Here is a 20,504-nt window from a genome sequence, read left to right on the forward strand (position 1 = left end):
CTACCGAATCTGCTTTTCAATGACAAGGGCCTTCATCTCAGACAAGTACAACGGATTCACACCCGCTTCGACTAGCTCGCCAACCTCCTCCATCCGAATCCTCTCCAGCTTTTCCAGCTCTTTTGCATATTCCTCCTTGAGTGCTTGACCTTCCTCCTGTTTCCTGATAAACGAGAGCTTTTTCAAACATTCCTTCTCTTCGATTTGAGACTGCAGCACGCGACGATGAGCCATACTGGCCAACTTGCGTTTCTCGTCTTCCTCCTTGACTCGAGTCTTGTCCGACTCGACCTGCACCATGATCGAGTCGTACTCGCGTTGCTGCATCGTCGCCTCTTTAACACGAGCACGTTCACGATGCAGCGCCTGGGCTTCACGAGCTCGCCGTAGTTCTTCCATCTCCTCTTTATGCTTCCTGGCCAGGGCCATGTCAGCTTCGCGAGCCTGTCGTTCCCGCGCTTCAGCAGCTCGTTTGGCACGCAGCTCGTCCAGTTCTGCCTTCTCGTTGGCCATTTTCTCCTGCATCGAGCGCAACTTGGCACAACGAAGTTCCGCTTCATGTCGTCTCTGCGCTTCCTCCTCCTCTCGCAGCTTGAGATCCTCGGCCTTTTTCACTTGATACGCATGCACTGCATCTTCTTCTTCTTTTATCTTACGCTGTACCTCCTGCTTGCGTCTCAGTGTATCCTCGTTAAACCTTTTGATCTCCTCCATGGAGCGTTGAGTACGCAAAGCCTTCGCTCTCTCTTTCTCGACTTCTTGTTCCTGTTGACGCTGGATCTTCGCCAGCATTTCTTGAGCCTCTTGGGCGACGATCTCGCTCTCCTTTTGGCGTTGACGACGACGATCTTCAATTTGATCTTCGAGGACTTTGCGGTCTGCGTATCGTTTCTGCTTCTTGACTTCATCGCGGTGTTCTTGTCGCTTGAGACTTTCAAGACGCTCGATCTCCATCAAAGTGTTCATCTTCTCGTCGTACACGTGGTGTTCGTCTTCGAGCTCGCTCTTCACCTTGAGCTGCTGGTCACGGATCGTGAAGGCTTGAGCACGAGTACCCAGGGTCTTCATCAACTTGACACTGTCGTGCATCTGGTCCTTCTGCACTCGAGCACGACGCAAGATTTCCTGCTTCTCAGCTGAGAAAATCTGCTCAATCTCGCTCTTGGGGGCGCGCAGTGCTGCCTCCTCACTGAGCTTTAGCATGTGCTCCTTTCGAGCTTTTGATGCCAGTCGCTGGTGCTCTTGATCGGCCTCACGCTTGGCCTCCAGCGCCTCCAAATCGGCCGCAGTCAGGATTTTCGTCTCTGCTTTGATGCGCTCCAATTCGTCCTCGGGTACGACCACGATCGGGGTTTTCGTCACCATTCTCCTTCCTGCTCGTTTAGTGACATGGCGGCCAAATGACGACGTGTCTTCGGACCCGCTTGTTTCTTGGTTGGACGACGCACTTGACTGGGCGCCCACAATGTCTCTGTCATCAACGTGGAGTAGTTCGTAAATGGTCTCTTCTCTGCATTTTTATTATAATCGGCCTACGTACCTTCCAGCCTGAAGCGTACGATCCTTCTTGCGGTTCTTTGCCAGTTGATTCTTCTCGCCAAAAAGCGTGTCGTCCACCTGGTGCGTGTGCGCCACACGCCGATAGCGTCGAGATCCACCACCGCCATGGGGCAACGAGCTGCGACTCGTGGTCGAGCGTGTTCGAGCGCTCAGACTCATCGCTACAATCGTTTGCTTCTTTGGCAACTAACTCTTCAAGTATAAAATGCTGAGCAGCTCCATGAGTTTCGCTCTAAAAACAGCGAGCGTTTGGAGAGAAGACGGAGACAGGGTCACACCGAAAAAGATGTTTTTTATTAGCACTAACTAGTATTAATAAATGCAAATACAAAGTTGACCAAGAACGCCACTAAAGGTAGTATTCCACGACAGTCGACTCCATTTGGGCTGCTGTCATCGTGTGCTACTTGCCTGCTGTCTCATCATCAAAGACAGTGCTGGCAGCTTGATGGCCTGCTGCAGCGTGAAGGTTTGTCCAGCTGGGACCTTCTGCTGTTTGCTGACACGACGCAGCGCATGGTGGGGTACTCGTCAGCTCCAAAGTCGCTCATGCCCTTGGCCTCGTGGATCCACGGGTTCCACACGACCTCGTCGCTTTGCTGTGTGGCGCTGCTCTTTATGAATCCCTCCTTTTAACGGTCACGACTTGTTCGTGGCCGTCTGCACGCTTCATGCCACCACGACAGGCGACGGGGCGTTAGCTTAGACGCTGACCGTCTCCTGGTCGAGGGTCAGCATGTCGCGCTCCTCACAATTCTCCTGACCCGCAACCTTGTCGTGGTACGTGAGGCCCTTGAGGCCCTCGACCACGACGGATCCGTCACGCACATCGTCCGCCGACAAATACGTGTGAAGCAGCGTCTGGAAAGCGGTCTCGCCCTCCTATTTGTTCTCGATGTGGACAGCTGTAGCAAGAGCAGTAGCAAAAATTTTGACGAGTCCAAAGTCGTGCAGGTACATGTTCGACGGGATATCGAGCGCAAAAGTGGCGACTGTGGGGCTCTTTTCGTCAGCCTACGGTCTGATCCAGCTGGCTCAAGTTCCAGTTACTGAGCCGTGGTTGGGGAATCCCTCCTGTGACTTTGACGACAGGAAAAGCTCATTGCGCTCAGGCCCCGGTGCTGCGTAGAAATACGTGATAGTCGCGCCGTACAGATGCACCTCGGCACGTGAACCCGTCACGGGCGGCGCAGGACTTTTAGGCCGGTTGAAATGGAAATGGCGACACAGTCTGAAATTGTATTTTCGACGAATGGGAGACTTGGGTAGAATAGCTGCATTATTCGCGACTTGGTGGCTACAGCGATGGTGTTAGCGAAGGCGTTGGGTGGGTGCAGCGTGCGGCGGTGGCTTGATGCGCTGCTGGAGTTGAATTTGCTGTCTGTTGGGTTATTGTCGTCCTGCATGGCGTCGTCATCCTTGTTGTCGTTGCCTCGTTTTTAAAGGTTATCGTTGGAATCGGCAACATCGAAGTCCGACTCGGGCGTCTAAACCCAACTGCATGATGGTGCGAGGCATATGACAATGCAATATTGCCACCCTTACGACACTCCAAGAGGAATGCAAAATCTTCGCTTTACTTAGGAATACGAGCAATTGAAGGACGATAAACTGTCGTTTCATTGGCAGTTCAATCGCGAATAAGTCTCTTGGTTTTTAACGATTTGTTGACTGCGTTTAGCGCTAAATATACGGAGTTTCCGCTAGAGTTAAATGAATACACACAAACACCCCTCCAAGAGATAGTCGAGGACCATGGCATGGATCAGGTGCATATCGAAGCAACAAGTGAGGACTAGTGGACTAGAAATCATATAGTAATGCTGTCGTCGGAATCAAAAATCGACACGCGTTGGGCATCAACGTGGTGCAACATATTATGCTGGATTTTGCAAGAAGCTGCGGGGTGAGGTGGCTGCTGGCTTGGAATCAGGCTTACTTTCAGACTCGCGAGGCCTTAAAATAATTAAGACGTGAGCGTAGGGGAGCCTGAAATTTGACCGCGTTAATCCGCCCTCGCACTCGCCCCAGGACGTCATCGTTTAACCTGTCAAGCGTCGCATTTAATTTCTGATACCATACGCGAGTCACAATGTCTGGGCATTCTTGAGCGATCAGGATCTCAGAAACTATTGCTTCAAGAATCTCGTCCCACTTGGGGTTGCACGTTCCGGTCAGGAGTACGTCGGGTCCTCCATATTTCCGAACAATTACCATCGAATCTTGATACGACTTGTACATTGACCATGGACTGCCTAGGCTCGTAACTAGAAGGATGATACGTTTGCCAACCTGATTAAAAATGTGGATTGGTCGTCCACTGCTTTTCTCCGTTCCGGTTCGGGTACACCAATCCGTTCTCGGCCCGGGCGTATTCCGACAGTAGCACTCCTCCTTTCGCCAGAGCCTAAGTATCCTCGTTGACAAACCGTCCTAAAGACACCTGTATTGATCTGCGCGAAGTGTTCTATGATTGTCGACCACCCACCGAAGACGTTCCTGCTCACATTTTGCACGCTGATCTCCACACCACTGTTAGAATAGTCGTCCGTTCTGGTGGGGAGTGGACTAATCGTCCACGTTTTGGTGTAGGCGAAACGCGACGTGTTCACGAGTCGACACCTTCTTCTTGTTTCGATACTCGGTGCCACTCACACACTCGTCTATGTAGGGCCAGCACTTCTCTCCGTACAGGGGATATGGGAGCGAATTGTAATCGACGTCGGTCTCGTACAAACGAAGCAACCTATGCCCACGTGTTAAGAGCAATAGATCGCGATGCTGAGGCAGGTTGCCATCCTCAATTAGAGTTGCAGCCACTAACACGAGACCACGGGAGACCATAAACGGGAAAACGCCGAGCATTGGAGCACAATATCAGGTAGACGCTCACCGGGCATCACATCACGATACTCCGGTAAGACACGATAACACGGACGACAGACGAGCCGCCACATCACAATAGTTTGAGCAGTGGACCAACCCCAAACCTCGGGGGAGGGGGGGGCACGTAATTTCGAAAAACAAAGTACTTAGCTGCATGGCACGACACCACGGTAGAACACGGCAACACGGGCGACTGCTGTACACTATGCGACCGCGATAGCATAGACGCCTGAGTTACACCATGACACCACGGTAGAGCGATTGACGCAGCCACACTAGGAGAGCGTGATATAAGAGCGACGCGACTGCAACATTACGTGGACACGCCGAGCCGACGAAAGAGCACCAATCGATCAGGGTACAGACGATGGGACGCCATGGGCCACTAACGATTATGCATCACGAAACGTGTGGAGCCCACGTAAACATTTGGAATCGCGGAATAGCTAGCACCCACGAAAGCGATCCCTTCTACGGACGAGAAAAATGTCTTAAAGAGAGATCGCATAATCAGTGAGCCGCGGGTGCGTAGGGAACCACGAAGCCAGGATGATCATGTACACCAACCACTTATACGACTCAACGGAAGCGTACTCAGGCGTGATACGTGCATCTGTCCCTACGTCCGTCCGTAACGGGCTAGGGCTAATTTATGTAACGCTAATGCGTGCGTTTTACTGGCTGTCGAGAGCGGCGAAGGCTGCGTCGATTTGTTAATATTGCAATATGTGGTGTACACAATGTATGTTGTCTACACATCGTACTTAAATGTATCGTTAAAATTTCGTTTTGCTATCATTTTCGAAACGGAAGCCGCGGAACGCCGCGTTACTCAAGGTACGCTGCGTGTATTCGTCTTAGCTTGCATAAGTAGATAGCAAGCCCCATATACACAGATAGCCCGAGATTCCTGGAGCTGTTTAGGGGGAAGCTTATAGCTTGAGGGACTTTATCCTGCCAGTAAGTGCTAAGGGGATTTCGTTCCAGACCCCACTAAGTTCTTGAGGTTTTATCCCACCGCCCACTCTGCGCGAGAGCACATTTGGCACCTGGTCCATTGGCCGCAAGCCCGACAGCGAACCAGTTAAGCCTGTGACAGGCAACATTTAAGTAACAAATGTAGGTAGAGGAACATAGTTTTATATAACAAAGTAGATGCAAAAGCACGCGGATAGCGCGCGCTGTGTTGTCTCTATCGGATTGGCTGAAAAGGGGAAACTTTTAGGCCTGTAGCAATTGACACATTATTGAGTGGCTCACAAAAGGCCAGGGTCTTCATCCAGGATCTAATCTAAATCAGAGTTGAATTTACCTTATTCTAAGGTATTAAGTTCAGTATTGCGAGCTTACTCATATTAATAGTGTATGCCAGTAGGTTGCTCTGGCTCCGTTACACCTGGTAGCACTTACTAGTCCTTCCAACGACCAAGTCTTCGACGGCCAAGTCCGGATGTCAAGTATGACCCTCAAACACGAGAACTACCCGCCTCTGACGTGGAGTGAGTGGGAGCCCTGCATCGGCTGGCCGACGTGTCCGGCGAGCTCGTCGTCACGTGGCTGCTCAGTTTAGCAACCGTCAAGCAGCAACGTCAGGCTGTTCAAGCGTTCAAGGAACGGGAGGTCGCCGATGTCAAGCGGCGAGTATGAACTACCTCACATTCCTCATGGGATGACGCCGTCAAGATGGAGACGTCGACGTACTCCGGTATTGGTCAAGTCCGGCTGCCCCTGAATCGCTGGCTCCGTGAGATTGACATCACGATCGCTTCGCGGCTGATCGAAGCACCACAATCGAAGATCAACTTTCTTTGGTCCCGCTTGTCTGGCAAGGCTAAGGAATTGGCCCTCGGCAAGTTTGCAGTCGACCCAAACGCGTTCCCGACTCTCGAGAGTCTCCCTACTTGCGTTGGAGCCACCGAAAGACGGTTCGCGTATGCGAGCAGTGCTCTTCACCTTAAAATAGGGGAATATGACAATGCGCGACTACGTTCAGAAGCCACGACACCTGGCTTCACGCGTCATCACGAGCCCGATAGACATGGCATCTCATGTCCACGTCTTCGTATTCGATATGCGCGAAGATATGGCGCAGTACTGTCTCACTCGCGCCAAGCCCAAAACCCTTGAAGAAGAGTTGACTCTCGCACTGCGTGAAGATTATACGGTGGCTTCCTCGTACGCTTAATCTCGGTCGTCGCATGCTCGAGTAGCCTGATGCACTAGAGGCTGCGAAGGGCCGCGGTCGGTTCTCCTCCCGTAGCAGTCGGGGTTACACTCCACTGATCTGCTATCGATACCGCAAGCCTGGGCACCGCACGACTATCTGCCGAGCGCCAACGCCGGTCCTCGCTAATGCGGGTGTCTCGAGTGAAGACGAAGTGTCCCCTTTTGCCATCCCAAAAATCAAACGGGATCAGTAGGTGCGGGATGCCCTGCTGGATGGAACGGAGATTCGGACCGACCTGTGACAGCTAAGCCTCCAAGCCCCTCCATGCTTTAAGCACAGCCAAATGCCACCACTGCCCGCGGCGATTTGAGGTTGATCATTGTCAGTCTTGACTGCGCCGGCGCACGACGTCCTTTCCGCGTGCTCCTAGACTCGGAGGCATCGAAAATTTCTTTCGGGCATTGTGCTTATCTCTCCCTCCCCTTGGAATCGCGGTCCGAAACGGAACTGGCGATGTCTTCGTCACGTTGGCGGACGGCAGGCCGCACTGCGTCCCGCAGTAGGCGCGTCGTCTAGATGCTGTACACGTTCGATGTATTCCGGAGCAAGGACGAGGTTTTGGTCATTGAGATGAACTACGCGTTCGACTGCATCTAGGGAATACCGTGGCTGGCTCGATACCAACCGGGGATCGACTGAATGGCCCGATCTGTCAAGCATCGAGGTGACTTTGGCGTCAGCGAGGTGTTCACACACTAGGTGGTTGCTCCGTCGGATAGACCACACGTCCGAGTCGTGGACGAGTCTACCACGCCGCACGCCTTACACAGAGTGAGCGGTGCCCCTCTCTGAATGGTCTGTGACGTGCTGCTAAATTTTGGTGCAGATGATAGTCGCGTACTCCCGTGATGTCGCGGGGGCGATAACGAGACGGTCGGGCGAAGGCAACCCCCGCATGAAATCAGCGCAGTTGATAGAGTATCTTTGCGCCTAGAGGAGGGTGATGGTTCATCGTTGAGTGCCGCTTCTTTCTCTAGCGACAGCGACGCGCCGACTTCGAGCAGTGGCGCGGAGCGCTCGAATAGGAGGTCGAAGGGTCGTTGCCTGAAGTCCCATAACAGCTTCCGGTCGCGCGATCAGTCGCAGACGGAGTCCGTTTGCGTACTCGAGTACGTCGAGGGCGGTCCACGTCGAACCCGAATGATCGAAGTCGCGAGCCCTCCTCGCGATGCGGCGGCGATCATGAAATTACCAGACCTCTCCTGGAGGAATTGTCTGCGCGGCCCTAAGGCTGGCGACATCGAACAAGTGTGTTTGATCACCGATGCCTACGCGACTCCGAAGCGTCTCAACGCGATGGGTGACGTTGATGTACCCTCGCACTGAGCCAAAGTCAGCGCGGGAAGAGCGCTTGAAGGCCCAGTCGTGAGAGACGCTCCGCAAGTCTGGCAGCCCCGTTTACCACACTGCCCGCGAATTCCAAGATGCATACCCCGACAAGATACCAGCGGAACCATGCTCCGTTCCGCCGGTCTAATGCCGAGCAGGATGCACCGGATCTCTTCGTTGCAGAGAAACCAAAGAAAGGATAGATCGAAGTTTCTGATTATTCTTAGGTGTCCAACATCTTTGGGATTCCAAAGAAAGATCCAGCTGCTGGACATCAGCTGTCTCGCCTTGAGTGAGTACGCTCTGGAAACTCGACTTTGCCTATCGGTTATGTCATCGACTATCGCTATGTGATCTCACAGTCGATTGTTCCAAAGATTCCAATGCCTCGCATCGATGAACTTGTCGAGCAGATGTCTGGTTGTGTCAATTATTCAGTTCTAGATTTTGCTCCAGGAAATCACCAGATGCGTATCGCGCTAAAGCGTCGCAGGTATACCTCTTTTCTCATGCACGCTAAAACTTACCAGTGCTGTGTAGCTCCTATGGGATTAGCCGGTATGCCTGGTGTTTGGTCTCGCCTCATGAGGACTCTTTGCGAAGTAGTGATTCATTGTTGACTTCTTTGATATCATTTGTGTCTTTCCCACCAGCATTTTGAACATATTCAAACTCTCTTCGAGGTTATACGTCGACAGAAGTTGTCCTGCCATCACTCGAAGTAGCACTTTGGAGAGCCCAAATCTAAGCTCCTAGGCCAAACGATTTCTGCCAAAGGACTTGCTGTTGATACTAGCAAGACTGACGCGATTGCAAAGTGGCCTAAGCCAGTAAACTAAAAGCAACTACAAAGCCTTTAGGGTCTCGCAGGCTTATTATCGTCGCTTTCCGTGATTACGTCATTATCGCTTGGTACTCTTGTCAGGAAAGAACATGTCTGGAGATGGGATCCAGAGCAGACTCGTCTGTTTGAGGAAAATTCAATCCGCTCTTCAAGAATCATCCGTGTTGCAGATACCGGATAACGAGAAACGTTATATCGTGACAAAAGGTGACTCTGGCTACTGTGCTGGTGGCGTTATCTCTCAAGTTTATTCAGGTCAAGTCATCCGATCGTCTTCTTCTCGAAGCAAGTGGGTCTTCACGAGATCAATTGGCCAACACACGAGAAAGAACTCTTCGCTATTAAATTAGCGTTGAATAAGTGACGCCATTATCTCTTTGGTCGTGAATTCGATATCTACACATTCAACACTGCTTGCAAATTAGTTTTGCACCACCCAAAGGTTTCAGCAAAATTGGCTCGCTATTTGACGTTTTCACACAGTTTACGTTCAGGTTGCATCACGTAAATGAGCACCTCAATGTGGTTGCCAATGCGTTGTCGCGTCAATCCCCGGAGCATGCTATCAATACAAATTCGTTTCATCGGTGTACCACGCACTGTCATGCCCGTGCAGCTCGAAACCTGACAAATCGACGCGATTACCGCAGTCTTAACCAACATTTGGCTCGACCGTCCTCTCGCCCTCAATTTCGTGGTGGAAATGTTGCTGGCTACTACACGCGCCCTATTCCGACCTTGGCTCAAGCTTACCGACATGTACCAGTGGAAACCCCGCGTACCGTCGCTGCAGCTGAGAATATTGTTGTGGCCACCAATGTGACACAACAAGCTCAAAATTGGAGCTCGCTTGGTTGGTCTGATTCCGTTGGCAGAGAATTCGCGGCTGGATAACGCAATTGCCCAGACTACGAAGATCGTTTTAAACATCCGGAACAACCATCATCCAAACAAAATGGTTTACCTTTCCGCAAGTCTCAGACGATGATACGCTTGTGTGCCCCGTTTACTCGGGACAATCATCTTCGAACTTCCATCATCTCTTGCTTCCATGACTCCAATATCGCTGCTTATCCTAGAGCCCATCGAACGTACCTTCGTATTTCGCAATGATACCATTGGCTCACCTTGGATCAAGACGTTCGCGATTATGTGCAAAGTTGTGAAACTTGCATTCGCTGGAAACACAGCAATGCTCGGAAGAATGGCAAGATAATTCCCATTCCGATTCCTGAGGAATGCTGGTCTGTCGTATCTATGGACTTTATCAATGGGTTACCTGATTCAAATGGGTTAATGCCATCGTGACTATAGTCGACAAGTAATCCAAGCACCCGAAGTATCGTGCGTACAACCGGACGGATGATGCACAGAAGACTGCGTGTCACGTCTTTGATTGCGCTGTTCGCCATCACGGATTACCATCCATCATCATCAGCGATCGAGATTCCAAGTTCATCTCCAAGTTCTGGTCATCCTTGGCTAAGCTAATGGGAATTCGTCTGCACATGACAACTTCCTACCGTGCCCAAGCCGATGGACAAACCGAACGTCAGAATCTGATTCTGGAAGACGCAGTACGCTACATGATATCGTACCACGGACGTGATTGCTCAGATAATATCAGAACGATTGAGTATGATCATGCTACTCTCGTCAGCGCATCTACCGGTATGTAGCCCTTTGAAGTTGATACTAGACGCAAATAACGGAATCCGTTGATTCCTTTGAGCAATCCCAGTACCATGACTCAAATTCAGCGTGGAACTGTTGAATATGCGAAACAGTTCCAAGAACCTTCAAGAGATCATTGATTTGGCAAAGCGGCATCTTCTTCAAGCCCAAGAACGTCAGAAGAAGTACTATGACAAGAAGCGATCATCGATCACGTTCAAGGAAGGGGACTTAGTCATGCTGGAAACTCCTCGCATTTCATCCGCCTACGTGACTTAAGATATTGATGGAAAACGAGCTAAGCTCACTGCTCGCAAGATTGGACCCTTCGAGATTGTGAAAATGATCAACCCGAATGTGGCCAAGTTGACTCTTTTACGAAGCATGAATAGCCTGAACTCCATGTTCAATGTGGACGTGCTGAGTAATTACGTTGAAATTATCCACTATAGAACAAGAGCAAGTTTGGAGGTCGCGGCTCAATTGAACTCACCGTGCCGACGTGGTGTAGCAACGTCACGTACGTATTGCAGCTAAACATAACAGCGCCAGAGATGCGAGCGGGCTTTTTCGGCTTCGAATCGACGGAGCCGAATCAAATAATGGAGGACATCATCTCAAAATAATTCCCAGAGGAAGAGGCATCTTTTTTGTCGTAGGATGATATCGCATCAGAGAGAATGATTAAGTTAATGTAATGAGCCCAAGGATGTTGTGAGCAACAAGACTTTTGATATCTAGCAATCGATGAAGCCAGAGCGCTGCTCACAAATACTGACTATGGACTGAATAAGCTTCGCATGCTGCAGCTCGCACTCAGGATAGCAATAGCCCAATTCACCGGACAATTCGTAAGCGTGAATCGGTTATCGATTGGTCCTGATCCGATTGTGAAGATGGGGAGACATCATACAGAAAAAAGAGAGCAATAACCTTTTTCAAGAACTGGAAATCCAAATGGGGTTGCTGCCATTTCCTTTAATGGTTTTCTGAACCAACGGGGTAGAATTTGGTTTTGGGTTTATTGGGCCGTCGAGCCGCTGGTGTGCTTCCTCGTGATCAAAATGAAGCAGATTTTAGTGATCCAGATTTTTCACCGTGAAAAGCAGGATGCGTCACTCATGCTGGTCTAAGTGATGTCTGGAAATGCGATGATACGTCCTTCCTCTGTGTTTTATTAAGGTAGTCGGTTGGGTCGTAACGTATTAAAGTACACATTTTGTACGAGTCTGAAGGACAAAGATGACAAATGCGTTCGATACGATAGAGTAGGTGTAAGCACAGAGGAGGAAGGCGAGGAGCTAACGTTAAGCAACAACAATTTTGCGGATTCTGAGGCGGTGAATGCATTCACGTTGTGTCTGTTTTCGTTGCAGCATTGGGTGCTTTTAGAGAAAAAATCTGGGGATGCAACACTGCTATCGGTTATCCAGGGGGCCACGGGTGTTGCGAATAAGTCGGCGGTGCCGATTTGGGACCCCGTTACTCTTGTTTGTGTTGATTTAAACTTCAGAGCGGAAGTAGAAGAGAAACACTGCATTGAACCTCGCGTGCAGGGTTACTCAAAATAAAAGTTATTTTTTTTGTCTAATGAGAATATATACCTGCGTGGTAGATCGCAAATCTGCAAACATATAACTTGTACTGCGGCTGTGAAAAATAAATATCTGCATCAAAACCTGGTCGTGTTACTAAATTAATGGTTTTGGGAAGAACTTGATCCTCGAGCGTTGGAAGAGCATCAGAGAAGCGTCAGACATGGCTAAGGCTGCGAGAGTTGGTAGTTGAGGTGTATGCGAAGCCAAGTGAGATTGCGTCGGTGGTACCGTGTAACGGAATACGTATCCCCAAGTGTACCCCTAGTTACATGGCGTGTGACACGTCATACTTCGGGATATTTGGTACAAAGTACCAAGGTCGTCCAAAGCCAACCATTGGCTGATGAGATTGCTTTTCTAAAGGTGGCTTATAGTTTGTATTTGACCCAAGCTTTATCTACCTATAAATATACCCAGTTTACATTCTACCTTAAAAAGGTCACTTCGCTCCCTTTTGATAAAAGGGGACCTGTGAACTGCCGTTCACTAAGGGTTTGTATACTGTCGGAAGCTAACTTCCTCTAGCGCAAGGTGCTGTGTGACCCCGTCACACTTGGTAGCACTCGTAGTCAATCCACGCCACCGTGGGTAGACTACCTGAACCTCTCGTAAGTTCGTTGCCATGGATAGGAAGGACTTCTCCCATATGAACGACTCACAGTTCGAGTCGGTTCGGAAGATGGCAGGCATCTTCGATATAGAGGCCCTGCAGAGCCTGGTGGTGTCAACACCGGCCGAGCAGCTCGAGCGCATCAGTGTGTTTGACGCGTACGGGCAGGGGCTCATCGCGCATGTGCGGGAATACCCTGCAGGCTCCGGCGGCGGAAGCAAATCCACCACATTCGAAGCCAATACGGCTGAAGGTTAAGCCGTATGAAAGAAAGGAAAGCGAGAACCTTCACTTGTGGGTCCGAGAAGTAGAGCTCGCTATGGACGCGGCTCTGATCTCGACCGAGCAACTTCGTGTTGCTTTTGCACTCTCCAACCTTAGCGGCCGTGCTAAGCGTTGGTTGTACACACGGGAGGCAACATCCCCTGGATGTTTCACATCCTGGACTCAGCTGTGCAGGCAACTCCGAGCCGCGTTCCTTCCGGCGAACTACGAGTACCGACAGCGCTCGCGCTCTCTCTCGTGCAAATAAGGGAGGCGTGAGCTACACGAGTAAGTCCGAGAGATACGGGAGCTCACGGCGTCCCTAGTGGCAAACCCACTCAGCGAACACATCAAGATGACTGTGCTCATGGACGGCCTTCGAGTGGGCCCCGCGCGCACTCAGCTGTTCCGGGTGCAGTCAAGCATCCTTAAAGAGGCGATTCAAGTGGCTCTTCAGGAAGTGTACAGCCATCGCCAGGCGCGTACGCCGGCCTCAGCGTGGCCTGGGAGTTCCTTGTCGACTCCCGGTCAAGCTCCACCGGACCAGTTCCCATGGAATCCGGGTCCGCCAAACAGCGTGATATTCGCTGCTTCGGCTGCGGGAAGATGGGCCACCTCAAGCGCGATGGTCCCGCAGAAACACTCAACAGACGGTCTTTCCCCAAGCCCGTCCTTAAGGGTCGCTAGCAAAAGCCAGGATCCCGGGGACAGGGGAACGCCGGGAACCAGTAGGAGCGGGGCGCCCTACTCGGGAAGAACTAAGTTTTCGGGAAGGGTGCGCAGGTGGCGCGTACCAAATCTTGATCGGTTCTGGGACGTCAAGGTATTTCGCACGCCGCCAGACGGTCGCTCGTAATAGCAACAAGCTGTCCGATACTTTGAGAGAAATCAAGGGCAACGGGACAGTGTCAGTGCGACTGGCCGACGGGAAGGTCGTCACTGCCTCCAACGTCCAAGTGGATCTGGCCGTCAAGTTTGAAGACTTTGACAGCCTCGAACATCTCACTGTTCTCGACATGGATCCATATGATATGACCCTGGGCATGCCCTGGCTTGAGAAGCACGAGCCCTGGATCGACTGGCGAGGCAAGGCAATCGGAGCCAGCCGCCCTGCGCAGTCCGACAGAGCATTAATGAGTCATGTACTCACCTCTGTCAGGACCCGGGGCGCCCGCAAGGGTTGCCAGGGTACCAAAGCATCCGGCAGATGCTTGGGAGTCGTCGACGTATATGACGACTCCGAGGATGTTTTGATGGCGGCAGCGCCCAGAGGAGGCGCTGACCAAGTGGGTAACTTAGGTCCACAAGCGGGTAACTTAGTTCCGCAGACAGTTGCAGCTGTCCCGAACACAGACAATAGCGTGTTCAGGGTGGGTAAAAGAGTTCCACACACGGTCGCCCAGACCTTGACCGAAGGGGAAGGTGTCGAATACGCTTCCTGTGTGGGTACCACAGTACCCCACGAGGCCACGAGTGCCTCGGATGTCGGCGCTCCGACATCCCCAGACGTGGGTAGCAAAGCTCCACGCCACGGTCGCCGTCGACGACGTCGCTTCAAGCAACTCGGAGTCCAGGGCCCGGGTTCCTCCGACAAGGCCGGTGGAAGAGTGTTATTAAATCTTCGATGGCGAGACCGGTTTACCCGTCAAGATATCTACTGTCCACTTGGAACCGTTTCCAGAGGTCGCAGAGATACGGAACCTCGAGCTAATGACGGTCGAGTCTTTCCTGGCCAGCCTCAAGGCTGAAACGTCTGCCGAGATGGTACTCATGAGACCTGAGACAAAAAAAAACTCGGGGGGAGCTGAACTCCTCCTCCGTTTTGGACGAGAACGTCCTGGAAGACCTGAACAGGCAGCGTCAGGCGCGCTTGGGTTCTGAGATTCTTAAAAACCCCAAGGATCCGGTGTATCCTTTGGTGACGGAGTATGCGGACGCGGTGAACAAACACCCACCGACCCAACTCCCACCGGATCGAGGCGTACGGCAAGAGATTGATCTCGTTCCCGGCACAAAGTATTGTGTTACGAGGCAATGGCCTCTCCCGCGCGAACAGTGCGAGGTCATTGATGCCTTCTTCGCCGCGAAAGCGAAGGCAGGCATGGTGCGGGAGTCGAAATCCCCGCACTCGACGCCGACTTTCTGCGTTCGTAAGCCGAACGGAAAGTGGCGTCTGGTTCACGCTTATAACAAGCTGAACAACGCAACGGTGCCGGCCCAAACAACAATCCCACGAAAGGATGTGTTGTTGAACAACATGGCCGGGAGCGTACTGTACAGTGCGCTGGATTTGGTAGACGGATACTACCGGATCCTGATGCGAGAGAGTGACATCCCGCTCACCGCGGCGAGCACTCCAAGCGGCATGCTTTGGGAGTGGCTCGTCATGCCGCAGGGTTTGTCTAACGCCCTGGCGACGTTGAATCGCCTGGTGACGCAACTGTTCCGCCCTTTGCGTACCTTCGTACAAACGTACTTCGACAACATATTCGTCCATAGCCGTGCCGAGGGAGGCAAGACGGCCATGGAGGTGCGTCTAGGACACCTCCGTCGAGTGTTGGACGTAATGCGAGCAAACAAGCTCTACGCCAACATCGACAAGTGCGTTTTCGCGTCACCAGATATTAAAGCTCTTGGTTGCTTCGTAAGCAACGTGGGCGTTCGGGCTGACCCAGACAAGGTCAAGGCCATAGCAGCATGGCTAACGCCCCGATCCCAGAAGGATCTTCGAAAGTGGTTGGGCTTGGCCAGCTACCTTCAAACGTACAGCGCGGGGTACGCGGGCTTTGCTAAGCCCTTGTCGGGCCTCCTTCAGAAGGACGTCGACTGGCACTGGGAGCAAGAGCACCAGGATGCCTTTGACAGCATCAAGGCCAGTCTCCACGAGGCCCCTGTCCTGGCCCTGCCGGACGAGACGAAGCATTTTAGCGTCGTCTGCACTGCCTCCGATTACGCCATCGGGTGTGCCTTGCTGCAGGCCGACACGGCTGGACACGAACGAGTCATCTCGTTCCAGGCCAGGCAGCTCAAAACCGCCAAACGGGACTACCCTGTCCACGACAAGGAGCTCCTGGCAACGAAGTATGCCCTTGTGAAGTTTGGTGTTCACCTTCTGGGCTCTCGGCCCATCGTGATCTACACAGTCCACGCATCCTGGAGGATGGCGACAAATTCGCCTCACCTCTCCCAAAGGATGGCGAGGTGGCTATCCTTCTTCGCAAAGTAAACTCCCGCATCGAGTACAAGTCGGGCAAGCTCAACGTGCTTGCGGACGCCCTCTCTCGGCGTCCTGACTTCGAGTTGGCCCACATCACACGGGTGACAACGGATCTATATGATCGGATACGCATGGCGTATCGGGACGATGAGGCTGTCGCGCCTATCATTAAGCTCATTAAGGCAGGAACGAGCGCGAAATCCGACTGGATTTCGTCGCGACAGCGCTCCCAGCTCCACCGATATGAGTTGAAGGATGGCCTCCTCTATTACCGAATAGAGCCCAATGAACCTCCGCGGCTGGTCGTACCCAGCGATGAGGATCTGAAGTTCGATATCCTCGCGGAGATGCACGACGCGCCCTCCAGTGGCCACTTGGGCCGCAAGATGACCTTTCGGTCGGTCTCTCAGGTCTTCTGGTGGGCCCACATGTACAAGTGGGTCGCCCGATACGTGAAAAAACATGTGAAACATGTCAGCGGGTCAAATCCGCAGGGAACGCTTCGGCTCCACTACAGAGCCTGTATGTCACGGAACTAATCCGTTCCGCGAAGCTTAAGCAGCTGCGAAACTACCCGGTAAGAGATATCGAAACGACTTTGCAAAAAGACGGAAACCACTACAGCGACTCTTGGTAGCAAGCGACCCTCGAGAGTCGACGAAAGACAAACTAAAACAAAATACACTTTGAATTATTCGATCTACAACGCAAGTCCTCGCCGACAACGTCTACAAACTAATTCTCGCCAGGTTGGAGTCCCCTCAAAGTCCTCCGCCCGATTCCAACTCTACGCTTCTTCCTACCGCTTTGTGGTGTCCCGAAACGTAGGTCTCATTCGGACGAGAATCTACCATATTTGCAACATAGTAGACCTTGAAGTAGAAGGCAACAAGATGAGCGACGTCGGAAGTGTATTCGAAGAAGCGGGAGACACTTGCCCACTTGACGCCGACGAGATAGATCGACTTCGGCTGGTCTTGTCAAATCTAGAAGCGCTAGAACAAACACTACACACGCTGACACGAGACCAAACAAGTATGACCGAAGCTGTTGCGGTATTCGCTACGCGACCCGAACAACGACAGAGCCAAAACATGGAACAAATTAAGGCAAACCAGGCCTTGCTTCATTAGGTGGTTAACCAGATTCAGAGTTTCGCAACTAGAAGTGATGAAGAAATGGCCAAGCAAAGAGCCGACTTGGCCTCGCTAGGAAGAGAAATGGATGCACTACGACAAGGCATTCAAATACAAAAACCCACCTCGCAGAACGTCGATCTATCAGTTAACAACCGCAAGTACATGAACGAATAAGAACTGTATGTAGAGTGGGATGTTGTGGGATCAAGTCCGCCCAACGCACCCAGTTTCACCAATCTGGAGCTAGAAAGTCGAGTATCAATGAAGCAAAAAGAAACACCGGTGTATGGTGGTACTGACGACGACAAACTCCGACGTGTACGTGCTCAACATGATATCGTGGTACGCAGCATACGGTCTTTACTTGAGTCAAGATTAAGTCGATTGGCGTGTTGGTGAGCTCATGTTAAACCATACAAAAGGGACCGCAAAGAAGTGGCTCCTGCAAGACTCTAAGGGCGAACGACGCTTGAGTCGTATTGTACAAAATATGAAGCAGCGATTTGTGACCCGATACCCAGAAGAAGACCTTGTTGTGAACTTCTTCGATTGCGACCAAGGAAGTAAATCTTTGGATACATATATCGACGAATTTCAGCGTATGAGTCGCAGCAATGATGTATCCGAAAAGTACAAGATGATTAAATTCAAAAAGGGCCTGCGCTCGAACCAGATAAGGGAACTCCTTAAGACCCAGATACACGAGTCACTGGACGAACTGTTCGATGCGGCCCGATCATTTAACCCTCGCGATGTACCAGCTGAAAAACCGACTGGAAGCCAGAACCCTTATCCGGGTTCAAACAAAAAAGCTATTGCTTTCAAAAATAAGAGCAATGAGCTCGGTAAATGTGGCTCGTCTCGGTGTCTCGAGAAGGGACATACAGAAGACAAGTGTTGGATGATGCATCCGGAGCTGCGTCCGGCATGGTTTAAAGATGGAGGAGAAAAGCGACTCGGAGCTGCATCAGCAGTGGTCGCACATTGTAACTTGGCTACGACAAGCGACAACGACAAAATGTGGGAAGTGTTAAATGCTATTCAGACGGACCTTGCCAAGATCAAGTCTGCTTTAAACTAACGGGTCTTGAAGATGGTGTCTCAAGACCGAACATAGCCAGCACCAATGCCCAGAATCGCGTCTTTGATCCTGGCATAAAGGCCAATTACATGTACTTCCAGTCTGGAAACGAAGAAAATAAGTTAGCACCTGAGCGCTATCTGATTAAGACGGTACGCTGCGAGAAAGATACGATATCCGCGGCAGCTCGAGCATTTTGGACGAGGGAGCTAATTTTTGTGGAATTTCAGAGAAATTCGTGGAGCAGCAGGGTGGATGAAGGGGTTGTCGATCATGGCGCAATGCAAGTAGCTTAAGCTAACGGGAAGACCGAGTCTGTGTGTCAGCGAACCATTCAACTAACTGTCTTTGTGGAGAATTACCAGCGTTTAAGCTCGAGTTTTACCTGTGTCATATCCCAAATCAGTGTGACGTCATGCTAGGAGTGCCATGGAAGCGGCTTGCGAGACCCATTATCGACTGGGAAACTGATCGAGTACTCTCTAGAGAAGCATTCATTTTAAGAGGTAACACCAGGGACTGCTGCATGGACAGCACCAAAGGCCCCAGGTCCACCAACGACCTGTTTGCCGATAAAGGCGATATTACTACAGCACGCGTTTCGGATTCACAAAACATATCATGCTGAAACAGGCGGACAAATTCATCCGAAAAAAAGATGTCGAGTTCGTTGCAATCATTCCGTAGGAGACCATCAACGCGCTGTACACGGAGATATTAAAAGAAGACGGCAAGGAAGCGGTGACAGTAAAGTTTGCACAGGCAGCAAAATATCTCGAGAAACATACTCGTCAGGTCATGACAGATCGGGAAAGTTTTAAAGGCACACCCGGCTACCCGCTCGTGTGCGCGTTTGAGGATAGTTGTAGGACGATATTGCCGTCAGGGCCCCCCACCCATGGCGAGCACGAGATGGAAATTATGCCAGGCACAGGTGCCGTATACAAGCCACAGTGGCGACTCAGTCCAGATCAAGAGCGAGCTCTACGCGAGTGGGTGAAGGAAATGCTTCGTGCTGGTTTAATCCGACCAAGCATATTGCCACACGGGGCACCGACTTTTTGCATTAAAAACCAGTACGTTGGCGCGTGGTACACGATTACAGAGCGATGAATGCCAGAACAATTCGGCAATCAACGCCCATGGCACGAAAAGGACGCGATTTTCGACCGAATGAGTGGATCATACTGGTACAGCTGCTTCGACTTACTCTCGGGGTACTATAGGATGAAGATGAGGACCAAGGATATACCGTTCACGGCGTTCCAGACCCCGGATGGACTGTTCGAATACATAGCTGTCCCCATGGGCCTCAGTAACGCGCCGGCAACATTCAACCGTATCGTACAGAGGATTTTCGAGGGCTTGCGAGATAACGTCGCCACTTATTTTGATGATATCTACGTTTTCACTAAGGAAACCGATGTCAATGCTCACTTAGCTGCGGTCCGACGGGTATACTAAAAATGTCGCGAGAAGAAGCTCTTCCTCAAGATATCAAAATCCACTATTTGCGCAGCAAAAATTTCCTGTGTTGAAGATTTTGTCGGGCGACAAGGTGTACGCATCGATCCGGACTGTAACGGGGTTACATGGTGTGGAGCACACAGGGGTATGAAGTACCCGGAGAGTTAACAAACTCTCAGTACATAAGTTGGAGAGTTAACAAGGTCTCTCAGTACGTTGGCTGAAAGCCACACGTTATGCATTTGATTAGGTTTAACTATGCTAGATAGTTAAAGAGATACATTTACCCCTAGGCGGCTTGGCCGCAATAATAGTAAATAAAACACTTCTGGTTTTGAAGCATAAAAGTTAAGGTGTTAACTTTGAGCCCTGGTCTTGGGCTGTAAGTGTCCTTTGGATAAGGAACTTAGTATCAGTGACTCTTTGAGTCGAACGTCTTCCTCTGACGCTAAAGCTACGGCAGCCCCGCTGCACTTGGTAGCACTGGTAGTCAATCCCGCTCCTGAGTCGGTTGACTATATCCTCTGCGAGGATGGAACACCCCGTGTTCGCGAATTTGCCCCCGGCGCAGCAGTACGCGCTTACTAAGCTTATGTCCTTGCTTGGCC

At 51.3% G+C, this 20,504-nt stretch overlaps 3 protein-coding genes across 3 annotated transcripts; 1 reads left to right on the top strand and 2 right to left on the bottom strand.

Moving 5' to 3' along the window:
- Positions 1–1,719, bottom strand: PITG_14740 (uncharacterized protein; the record flags this gene model as incomplete). The annotated part of the gene is made up of 3 exons (XM_002898571.1): positions 1–1,369; positions 1,421–1,471; positions 1,541–1,719. The coding sequence occupies 3 exons, from the start codon at positions 1,717–1,719 to the stop codon at positions 1–3; spliced, it is 1,599 nt and encodes a 532-aa protein (XP_002898617.1).
- A 15,337-nt stretch (positions 1,720–17,056) lies between these two features.
- PITG_14741 (uncharacterized protein) lies at positions 17,057–17,681 on the bottom strand (the record flags this gene model as incomplete). The annotated part of the gene is made up of 4 exons (XM_002898572.1): positions 17,057–17,333; positions 17,409–17,438; positions 17,517–17,591; positions 17,671–17,681. 4 exons carry the CDS (start codon positions 17,679–17,681, stop codon positions 17,057–17,059), a joined length of 393 nt encoding a protein of 130 aa, XP_002898618.1.
- A 70-nt stretch (positions 17,682–17,751) lies between these two features.
- PITG_14742 (uncharacterized protein) lies at positions 17,752–18,429 on the top strand (the record flags this gene model as incomplete). Its single annotated transcript, XM_002898573.1, has 3 exons — positions 17,752–17,824; positions 17,909–18,102; positions 18,181–18,429. The coding sequence occupies 3 exons, from the start codon at positions 17,752–17,754 to the stop codon at positions 18,427–18,429; spliced, it is 516 nt and encodes a 171-aa protein (XP_002898619.1).
- Positions 18,430–20,504: the final 2,075 nt, after the last annotated feature.

Source organism: Phytophthora infestans, genomic scaffold, assembly GCF_000142945.1.
Source record: "Phytophthora infestans T30-4 supercont1.36 genomic scaffold, whole genome shotgun sequence".
NCBI lineage: Eukaryota > Oomycota > Peronosporomycetes > Peronosporales > Peronosporaceae > Phytophthora > Phytophthora infestans.